The sequence below is a fragment of the Urocitellus parryii genome, chromosome 11 (assembly GCF_045843805.1).
Source record: "Urocitellus parryii isolate mUroPar1 chromosome 11, mUroPar1.hap1, whole genome shotgun sequence".
NCBI lineage: Eukaryota > Metazoa > Chordata > Mammalia > Rodentia > Sciuridae > Urocitellus > Urocitellus parryii.
In genome coordinates this window covers 31,118,976-31,129,932 of record NC_135541.1, presented here as the reverse complement: position 1 = coordinate 31,129,932, position 10,957 = coordinate 31,118,976, and the positions used below count along the sequence as shown (strand labels likewise).

At 55.9% G+C, this 10,957-nt stretch overlaps 1 protein-coding gene across 1 annotated transcript; it reads left to right on the top strand.

Annotated features, from left to right (window-relative positions):
• Positions 1–1,525: 1,525 nt before the first annotated feature.
• Positions 1,526–6,582, top strand: Pdzk1ip1 (PDZK1 interacting protein 1). Its single transcript, XM_026410683.2, has 4 exons — positions 1,526–1,592; positions 4,108–4,216; positions 5,846–5,941; positions 6,507–6,582. Exons 1-4 carry the CDS (start codon positions 1,526–1,528, stop codon positions 6,580–6,582), a joined length of 348 nt encoding a protein of 115 aa, XP_026266468.1.
• Positions 6,583–10,957: the final 4,375 nt, after the last annotated feature.

The window sequence follows — 10,957 nt, the reverse complement described above, 5'->3', positions numbered from 1 at the left end:
TGGTGGCCAGGGAACTGAACTTAGCCCCATGTAGGGCCTCAATCCCACACTCCTTGTTCTGTACCCAGGTGCAGATGGACACTATGACTTGGTCAATATGAACCCTAGCCACTGCGCCCTGGGACTTTCCAAAGGCATCTTGAATATCTGTCTGGGACCCAGATCAAGGACGTGAAGAGCTCAGAGACATGTATATCCTTTGGGACGCACCATCTCCAAGGTCATACAAGTCATACAAGCAACAGGGTGCACACACTTTGTTCAGCCATTTCATACCAGGTTCCCATGAGGAGCGGAGCCCAGGCACAGCTCCCAGCACCTAAGCTTCCCATAGTCCTGCTGTGGCTTGGGGCAAGGAAGTCTAGCACGATCCCTGGCCTTGATAGGAACTTGGGTTATGCTTAGTCCCTGAGCTGGAGGGTAGACTGGATGCCATGTGATTCTAGAGGGATGTTTCGCCTCTTATGAGGAGTCTGGCTCCAGGATCAGGTGATAGTTGATAGGTGTCCCCGGTGGTAGGTGAACCTTCCTCAGGATTGCTCCTGAGTAAGCTTGGACCTCGGCACCTGGGGGTACCTTCTTTTCTCCCTCCACAGCAGCCTCTTCGTACCTACTTCTGCCTCCAAGGACTGCTGGAGCCAGACCTGAGGGTAGGTGCTGAGGCCTTTGATCTAGCTCAGATCTTGTCTGAGGGAGGCCTGCCACACCTCCAGGGACCACATGGGGCCACAAGGAGGAGGTGAACTGGGTCCAGGTCAGTTGGGCTGGGAAAATCGGGGACTGGGACCTCAGGCCCTCTGTTGTGATTTGTGGGAGGGAGTGGATTTAGGGAGCTACTGGGCTGGGCCAGGGGGTGGGGGAGCACCGAAGCTGGGCTGTATTCCCCGGAGTGGAACCCCAGGGTCCTGCTTGGTCAGGCAGGGACAGGTGACAGGGAGAACAGAAAACAGGCCAGGCTCTGGAGAAAGCTGTGAGCCTCCCTGCGCCTCTGGGGTTTTCCCCGAGGCCCTGAGCCAGGCGCAGATTTCTTCATTCCATTGTATCCTTCCAAGAAGCTCCACCCACTGGACTCATTCAGTGCAGAAGAGACAATGTGTCACTCTTCCCCAGAGCCCAGCCCCACTGCCAGGAATGTGGAGCCCAGGCAGGGACTGTGGGGGCAGTATGGGGCTCCAGGTGTTTGGGACTCTCCCCACACCTCCCAGGTCCTCAGACTCACCTCCTCTTCTGGTCTCTGAAGGAGGACCTCAAATGCCAGCTCAGTGGGCTGGGCACGGCCAGGGAAGCCAGGCCAGGGAAGCCAGTCCAGCCAGCTCATTTCCATGGGAGGGAGGGCAGTTTCTCTCCCCCGCCTGTCCTTCCCGCTCCTTCTCCCTCTCTGGCCCTCTTCCTCACTCGCTTCTCTCCTCCCCTCCAGGATCCGACTGTGCTCAGTGGATCTCAGGCAAACACCACCAACACCCCCAGCAGCTCCAGAAGCTCAGTCAGCAGCCGCGGAGGGAAGGCCCAGGAGCTACCTGCAGCCATGTCAGCCTTCAACCTGGTCATTCTGGGCCTGCTCACCTCAGTGCCACCTGCCAGCTGTCAACAAGGTAGCACAGGACAGGGGACAGCCTGGTGGCTGCAGAGAGGAGAGGGCTGGGCTGGGCACTGGTGATCCAGGGGTGGGTGGGATGTGTCCTGGCTTTACCCACCCCCCCCTCAGCAGGTACGGGATTAGCCAGAGGAAGCTCCAAAGGCACAGTTTTCTGAATCAGGTCCCTGTGATTTGCTTTCCACCTGTGAGAAGAGGTGACAAGCCAGGGAAATGGTGGGTCTAGGATTTGTGGGAGGAAGAGTGGTTAGACCTGAGCAGGCACTGCCCTAGTGACGGCTGCATTCTGAGGGCTGGGGGCTGGGCGCTCTGGGGAAGGTAGGAGTGGGGCCCACACCTCCTCAGGGCAGGCTTGCTCTAGGGGAGGGGCCGTGCTGTCAGGGGTTTGCCCAAGACTTTGACCTGGTCCTCATCTTCTCAGCTTCCTGGGCTTGGGTAGACAACAGTGCCCCTGAGTGGTCCCCACCATGTCCTGGACTCTGTCCAGCTGTCTTTTTTGCTGTGTGGCCTTGATGAAATCACTGCTCCTCTCCGAAACTCAGTTTTCTCACTCGTATAAGATGAGGATGGAAAACCCCACTCTGCCCACCTTCCAGGGCTGCTGCCAGGTCAGGGACGTGGAATAGCTTTGTACCCACTGAAGCATAACATCCCGAAGTCTGGGGTCCACCCTGCACTCTTAGGCTGCATCTGTGGCCAAAATCTGGTGACTTTGCAGTGGCCCTTGGTTCTAGTGGGAACTGACAAAGATGCTTCCAAGCTCTCCTGAACTCTCGTGTGTGTGTGTGTGTGTGTGTGTGTGTGTGTGCGTGCGCGCGCGCGTGTGTGCTCACACTCCAGCCCTGTCTCCCAGGTCCTGGAGGCCCTCTAGGGAACTGAAGAGACCGGAGGCTGAGTGACTTACATGGGTCGTAGAGCAGGGCAAGAAGGGACAGGATCCGGGCCATCTTTCTCCTGCCCCAGGTTCTGTCCCTTACTCTTTGTGCTTGCTCCAGAGTCACAGGGGAGGAGGAAGCAGAGGATTGTGGTCTCTCTTGTGTCTGAAGGGAGTTGGCTACAAGGTCTAGAGGAAGCAGGGAGGGGCCTCCCAGGGCTGCTCCCAATGCTTGAGCAATTATTTACCTGAGAGAGCAATGTGCTTGTTTCTCTTGGGAGGAACAACAAATTAAAAAAATGCTCATCTTTGTAGGATAACCACATTGTGTACCTTCTGCTATCCATGGAGCTAAGCAAGGTCTGACCTAGCCATAGGCCAAAGAGTTCCACACCTGCTAGGTTCAGAAAGAGTTCAAAGAAGAGGTGAAGCCTTCACTGCAGCAGGAGAGCTTTAGGGAGGTCTTTTGAGTGGCAGTAAGGTAGAAGGAATGTTATTGATGCCCAGACTGGTTTTAATATAGAATGGCTCTCAGAATATAAAATGGCTCAAGGATACAGACATTTTTTCATGGAGGCAGCAGCCCCCCACCCCCACCCCCAGAAATCCCCTGTTGACTTCTGTTCCCTCCTAGGACCTTTACCTACTAAGTATCTTTCCTCTGCAGGCCTGAGCTCCCTCTGGTTCATGTCACACAGTGATGCCCAGGAAAGAGAGGGGAGCTCTTTGGGGGCTCCCTGTGGCCTAAGGGTGGAGATTTCTGGGAATCTTGAGGGTAGGAGTTGTTGTTAACAGTCAAAAAGCATAGAACAGGGGCTGGGATCCTAGCTCAGTGGTAAGGCACTTGCCTTGCACATGTGAGGCACTGGGTTTGATCCTCGGCACCACGTTAACAACAACAACAAAATAAAGGTATTGTGTCTATCCACAACTAAAAATAAAAAACTAAAAAAAAAAAAAAGTGCATAGAACAGCATGGTTGGAGCGTTGACTGGTCTCTGGCCCCGCTCCCCTTGAACACCCAGCTGGAGGAATCCAAAGGGGCTCAGGGTGGGAAGCTTCCTTCCTGGTCCCCCTCATCTCAACTCTGTCACCGCTCTGTGCACCCTGACCTGAGCAGCTCGGCTGGCCCCATCTCACACCCTGGCAGCTCCTCCCAGCCTCTTGCCACGGAGCAGGATCTTCCAGATGCCCGCCCTTCTCTGGCAGTTTGGGGCCAGTTTCCAGCCTGATGGCAGTTGCACAGGAGGAGGGGCCACTCCTAGCTGGCAAGGCCTGGGCCAGCTGTCCAGGGGAACTGCCCTTTGGTCCCTGGGGCCCAGCACTCCCTGGGGGGCCTGCACGTGACCCCTGGGGGAGGGGATGGATGAGGCGCAGGGATCCAAATCTCAGACACAGCACCTTGAGCCCCACGGCCTTGTGGGCTGTCAGGCATCTGTCTCTCCCTGAGCCTCTGCCTTCTTTCCAACCACATCTCATGCTCAGTGGGGTCAGATGGGCCCTCATTGCCAGTCCTCTTACCCAGAATGTCCTTCGTGTTCCTGAAGTGGCTGGTGGCCCCCCACACAAGCACCAGCCCTTTCAGTGGGAGGCGCCTTCTGCCCCTGCTCTGCACTCAAAATCCCCCTTCCCTCTTCAGGTTTGGGGAACCTGCAGCCCTGGATGCAGGGCCTCATCGCAGTGGCCGTGTACCTGGTTCTTGTTGCAATTGCTTTTGCCGTTAACCACTTCTGGTGCCAGGAAGAGCCGTAAGTGCTACCTGAGGGCCCTGGGACTGGGGTCCTGAACAGGTAGGGTGGCCTCGGGACCACTGCTCTTGCTCTAGTAGTGGGGAGAAGGGCCTCAAAACTCTGGGTCAGGTCCTCTCACGGTGAGGAAGGGAAACTGAGGCTCGAGGTCACAGGGTGAGTTGGTGACTGTTGGAACTAGCCTCAGGCTTGCTGGCTCCCAGAAGTGGGCTCTATTGGCCAGCTCTGGTGGTCCCTCCCTGTGAGTATTGGGAAAATATCTTCTCTCCTTGGAGTCTTGAGGTTTCCTTTGTAGAGTTGGGAGAGCAGCCTGGTCTTCCTACTGGAAAGGAAGTTCCCATCCTTCTCCAGGGTCAGCTGTGGAGCTCTTGGATTGCAGACTGGACAGTAAACACAAGTGCACGTGCTGATGAAGGTCTGGGGGTGGTCAGGGAAGGCCTCCCTGATGGCATGTGCATCCTGGAGCCTGGGGGAGGCAGTTACAGGACAGGGAGGAGTACTCCTGGGTGGCCCTGAGTTAGAGGCCTGGCACCAGGGCCACTGGGTATGAAGGCACAAAGATCAAGAGTGCACTCTCATTTATCAGGTCAAGGCCCCCGGGGCGAGGGCACATCTTTCCCAGAGCATAATTTCCCACGCTCACAAAGGTGGCCCGGTGGCCAGGATGCCAGCCGCAGCCCTGCACAGCCTCAGAGGAAACACAAGCAGCTTAGTGGAGAGGGGACAGGGGAGGCCCAAGACGAGGCAGGCGAGGTGAGCAGGACCCAGGCCAAGAGAGCCCTTGGGCCTGAACTTTGGGCTTCATCTTGGTGCAGAGGAATTTTTAAAGCATGTTTTAAAGCCTGGGACACAGCCTTAGCAGCTACACGGTGCGTGGGGACAGTCTGCAGGCCTGGGGAGCAATGAGGAGCTGGGCATGAGGTTGGGATGATCTGGACTAGACGTGGCAGGCGTGATACTGAAAAGGGACTGAGTCTAAGAGCAGTCCAGGAGGTGGGCCCTTGGAGGCTGGTGGACAGAGACAGTAGTGGACCCAGGGGGATGAAGGACAAGGAAAATATCTGGGAACCTCACTGAGGCATAGGACATAAGTGGATGAACAGATCTGGAGGCAATTGATGAGTTTATTGGGGCCATGTTGAATCTGATCTCTGTGGGATGTCCAAGGAAAGATGAGCAGGTGTGAGGGTCCCTGTGACCCTCACGAGAGCAGTTTTAGGGGTGATGGAGCCCACACTGCTGTGAGTTTATGCTTGAATAAGAGGCTTTCTGTGGAGATGCTTCATTCCTCCACCGGCCAGCTCTCCTTCAGGGGCCACTGATCGACCACATCTGCTCCTGATTCCGGGCAGACGCTGAGTCTTGCTGTTCTGCTCTGAGGCCTGAGCTGAGGGTGGCTGGGAGGCAGTGGAAAGAGGCCTTGGACTCAGGGCAAATCTTGCAGATCTCTGGCCCCTACTGTGGAGCAGGAAGAAGAGTGTGAGTTTCCCTAGACAGGCTGATGGCAGGGCCTGCTAGACAGAGATGCTTGTCCTGCGCTTGTGAGAACCAGCATCCAGAATAGGGTCTGCTCGGATAGGGTGAGGTGGGGGGCTATCAGTGGATGTTACTAATGAGCCTTGTCCCCAGGGAGCCTGGAAACATGGTCATGACTGTTGGGAACAAGGCAGATGGGATCCTGGTGGGAATGGATGGAAGGTACTCCTCTACGGTGGCCAGCTTCAGGTGAGGTGCTGTACAGGGCTGCTTGCCCTAGGCTCCGGGGCCCAAAGGGAACCCCAGGAGGAGGTGCTGCTGGAGGTGGGGAAAGAGGGTGGGGACTCCCATGGGGAAGGGCTAATGAGGTGTCGGGGACTTTGTGGGGATCACCAGGCTCCATGGGCAGGTGAAGCCTCAGTTTGGTAAGAAGGCTAAGTTAGGGGAAGGCTACTAGAAAGGGGGGTTCAGTGGGTGGATGGGGACTCACAGGGCAGTGGGTACTATGGAGAAAAGGGATTCCATGAAGGGCTGACCCTGATGGGAGAGGGCTCAGCGGGGAGGGAGTTCAGCACGGGGAGATGGGCTCAATGGGTGACCATTGGAGGAGGATCCCAGGGAGGAGGACAATGGGATTCAGGGAGGTGGTGCTGAGAGGCTTCCTATCTACATGCCCCAGCCCAGGTGTGGTCAGGAGAAGCCCCTCCTGGGAGTCAAAAGTTTATTCTACAAGATACCACTCTCACCAGCACAGGATGGGCAGGGGGAAGCGATGCCAGGCCTGCTGACCACCAGGCCCTGCCTCTTCTTTCAGGTCCAGTGAGCACAAAAATGCCTATGAGAATGCCCTGGAGGAGGAGGAGAGCAAGGTTCGCAGCACCGCCATGTGACCTGGCTCACGGTGGCTCCCAGCCCTGAGATTGAGGTGGACACCACCACCTGGCCACTGCCTTCTCTGGGCAGGAATCTACAATCAAGGACTGACTGCCCAGCAGTTCTAGCCAGTCAAGGTTGGGGCTCAGACCATGTCCAGGTTGGGGTGCCCGTATGGCCCGTATGGCCCGTATGGCGTCTTCCTGGGTGCCTCCCACCCAATTCAGAAGAGTGGATGGAAGACGCAGTCAGTTTAGCTTCCCATGCTGCCTCCCTTTCTCCCCTATAACCATGGAAATGACCCTTATTTCTGTGAAATAAAGACTTTTTGTACTTCTGGGGCTGAGGCTCAGAAATAGCCCCTCTGGCTTCCAGGGACACCCTGTCTTGCTTTCTGAATCATGATAATCACCTGTCATGATGGCCTTGGAGGATTACCCAGGAAGTCTCTGGGCCAGGCCAGGAGAGGTGAGGGCCATGTTGTGAGCTTATGTCTATGTCCTGGTGACCAGGCAGAGTGCCCTCCAGGAATGTCAGATGAACGCCCTTGTGTGGGAGAGTTTGGGCCCATTCTGACCAGAGGATGGGCCTTGCTCCCTGGGGTTAAACCCTTCCTCTAAACCCTCCCCTGGGCTGGAGCAGTCAGGAGAGCTTCCCAGGCGGGGCAGGCCCTGTGCAAGCAGGATACCCCAGCCTTGTCAGTTTCAGGGTGTGTCCTAGGTTCTTTCCTGTACAAAAGGCAGAAAGAGGGGATCAGAGAGCTAAGGGCCAGGGAATCCACCCACTCTACCTTGTTCCAGGGAGAGCCCCTCCTTCAAGTCTCACCAGCAACCCATCCTTCCTTATGCAGCACCCCACCCTGCCTCCATGACGCCTGGCATTGTGATGGGTTCATTCTTCTCTCATCCGTCCAGCTCTACCTGCTTCCCCATTGCCCCTGTGTGCTGTGTGTCAGGCAAGGAACTGCCAGGAGAGTCCAGGAAGAACTCAAGGAAGCTCAGATTTGAGTTCTTGGCCCCCTGACAACTTGCTCTGTGACCTCAGGAGAGTGGCTGACTCCTCTGAGCTCAGTTTCTTCTCTGTGGAAGATTTGGCCAGTCTCATCGCAGACCTGGAGTAGAACTCAGTCCTCACCAAGGCCTGATTCCCAGTCCTGAAGTGGGTTGGGGGTCAGGTGATGGATATGAGGCCGAGGAGGGAGGAGGCATGACTCAGGGCCTGGCTGACCCTGGGCCCTTTCCTCTGTGACTGCCCAGGGAACGGCTTCTGGCTCTTTCTGTCTGGGGTAACAACCCAAGACAGACTCACCCAGGAGCATTCTCAGATCCAAGGTAGTGGGGCTAACAGTGTACTTTGTCCTAATGTCTCCCCTGCCACCTGTCTCATCCTGTCACAGCCATTCCTTTGTTGTTCCAAGGCTCACCCAAATGCCCCAGGGAAGACTCATCTTAAACCAGAATTAACCTTGTCATCTCACTGGGGTTTAGGATGTGGCCTGCAGCAGAGGGAGTGGGGTGCAGCCACTTTGTTCCAGGCCCACCCCTGCTTTGCTGTGCAACCTGAGCCAAGTTATGTCCTCTCTGGGCTTTAGCTGTATGAATTGTGGCTGTTGTTCCCATGATTCCTACTCTAGGCTTTTGCTCATGTGGCCTCTGCTGGTTTAAACTCTGCCTGTTTTTGTTTTTCCTGGTTGAGGCTCCTCCCGCTCTGGGCAGGGTTCCTTAGTAACCAGCCCAGCTTCTGACTCACTGAAGGAGCGACAGGTTCCTAGAGGGTTAGTCTCTGCTAAGGCACAAACACCCTCTTTTTCCTTTTCAGCCTTCTGGTGGGGACCTTCTGATGGATGTGATTTCCTTGCCTGGGGTCCTATTTCCTCCCTCCTCTGATCCCAGTTGTCCCTGGGAGGTGAAGGTGGGTCAGGTCTGGTTCTCCTCCTCGGAAGGCAGAGCCACCTGTGAGGCATTACCAGGAGGGGCCAGTTTCTGCCTGAACTCACCTTGGTCCCCAGCAGCCTAAGGGGACAGAACGGGCACTCTACTCTAAGAGCCTCCTTCGCCTCTTTCCTATTCTGTCTCTCTCAATTTGAGCAGGACCAGGATGGTGGGAACCCTGGGGACCCCCAAGGGGACTGGACTGGAACTGACCTTACAGCCCCCACCCCCACTCCATGCTCTGACCAGAACGGCCAAGACCCCCAGTCCTTATCGCTTGTTCCCACCTGCCAGCCTGGCCAGATCATGGAGGGAAAGGAGGCTGGGCCGGGGCCAGGGCGGCTGCTTAATGACCCTCCCGGGGCCTAATCTCAGACTGGCAGCCGCTGAGTGGCTCAGGCTCGTTCCTGGAGGAGGCTGATAACGCACCAGCTGGACCCCCCACCATCTACTGGGCGGTACAACCAGTCCCCGGGGGCGGCCTCTGAGGGCCTGGGGCGGGGCTGGAGGCGCGCTGCCCACCCCTGACCCTGGGGGAGGGGATTAGGAGCTGCGGGAGGGAGTGACAGGCAAGGGAGGGACCCGCGCGGAGCCCTGGGCCGCCTCCCCGGGCTGTGCTCCTCCCGTCTTGCAGGCTCTCTCCGTCCTTTCTCTTCCCAGTAGGCCCTCTCCCGCCGTCCTGTCCCCTCTTTGTCTCTGTCCGGCAGTCTCACGACCTCTTGTTTTCATTCCCACCTTCCTCTCTTAGTCCTGTCTCCAGTCTCCCTCCATGGCCTCTCCCCACTGGCATTTCTTCTGTTTCCAGCTGTTTTCCCCAGCTGTCCCCCTCACCAGCTTTTCCCAAACCCCAAGATTCCCGGAGGTCACTCACCCCTTTGCCTGCAGGTCGCATGACTCACTGTTGGCGTCTCTCACGGATCCCTTCCACCAATTCGAGGCCAGAACAAGCAGGTCTCCCAAACCTCGCTCTGGAACCAAGATGTCCTCATACTGTTGATGGCATGATCGCTTTTTCTGCTTCCGGGAACAGGGCTTGCATCTTTCTTTCCTCTGTCTTATCCCCAAAGTGTGACTTTCACAGGGTGACATTATAGGTCATACCCAAACTCAGGCAGGAAATGAAAGTCTCCACCCAAGCCCCGCACAGGTAGAGGGAGATTGCAGAATTGGGACTGAAACTTCAAGAGGAACTTCCAATCTGGACTTTTTTTTTTTTTTTTTAATGTTTTTAGATGTAGATGGACACAATACCTTAGTCTCATTAATTAATTAATTTTTATGTGATGCTGAGGATTGATCCCAGTTCCTCTTATGTGCAACACAAGGGCTTTACCACTGAGCTATAGCCCTGATCCTCTGGGCTTGGCTTTGACAAAGGCTCTTTGGTGTTCTACCTCCAGAGCTTCCCCATTGTGGGGCAAGCTTCCCCCATTGCGAGGTGGTCAAGAAGCTTCAGAATTACTTCCCTTGTGCTCAGGGTAACTTGCAGAAATACTATGTGCTTTCAGGAGCCATCAGATCAGAGCTGTGGCTGGGTAGCACCTCTTTCCCTTACCCAGGGGGACTGGTGGATACAGAGGGTACAGACATGGGCTGGAGCCTGAGTCACATGGTTCCCTGTCCAGGACCAACCTCACAAGTAAGTCAGTCTGGGGGAGCCATCTGGGACTAGTGTGGGGGGCATCTGCTCCCTACCCAGGTCTGGCTGGGGGTCTGGATTCCCCAGCTCGACTTTCCTCCCAGATTTCAGCCCCTGGCAGTATGCACAGTGGCCAAAAGCAAGAATCTGGGAGTCATACAGACTCTGGGTCAAATTCCAGGTCTGCATCTCACTACCTGTGGAACCTCCAAGACTTGCCAGTAAAATTGGATTGGTAATAGCTTCCTGCAGGGCTGCTGGGAGGAAGGAGAGATAACATATGTGTTATAATTACATCGGAGAGTTGCCAGAAAGCAAATAACCTATGGTCAGCTTTGGAGTCCAGCCCCTGCACTCCCCTTTATCTGGCACCTGTGCCACGCCCCTCTGCACTGTCTACTTGTTGGTGCTCACCTCTAGCTCCAGGTCTGGGAGCCCCTCAAGGGTAGGAATGGAGTCACAGCCCTCTGAGTCACTAGCATCCAGGATAGGGCTGAACAGGGGAAGGGAAGCCTAAAGAGGGGGGAAGTGAACAAAGGAAGGAGGCTAAACTCTAGTAGTCTGTTTAGCTGTATGTCTGTCCATACCCCTCCATGCCACACAGGCGCACACACGTAAGCACTTGTAACCTGATTGCACATACCTATGCTTGCTTTCTCCCTGGTTGAAGGTTCTGGGGTTAGTGATAGACTTTCCTGGTCACCTCTGCCCCATCTGGCCTGGAGTGGCTCTTGTTGTGTGTCTGTGGCCTCCGCTGCCACCTGGTGGCTGCACACTCCTTAGGAAGGGCAGATTCAGCAGAGCCTTTGAACTTGAGCTGGG

Coding starts and splice junctions, on each gene's coding strand:
- Pdzk1ip1 (XM_026410683.2), top strand. CDS start 1,526: ATGTCAGCCTTCAACCTGGTCATTCTGGGCCTGCTCACCTCAGTGCCA. Junction 1,593..4,107: donor ACCTGCCAGCTGTCAACAAG/GTAGCACAGGAC, acceptor TTCCCTCTTCAG/GTTTGGGGAACCTGCAGCCC. Junction 4,217..5,845: donor TTCTGGTGCCAGGAAGAGCC/GTAAGTGCTACC, acceptor CCTTGTCCCCAG/GGAGCCTGGAAACATGGTCA.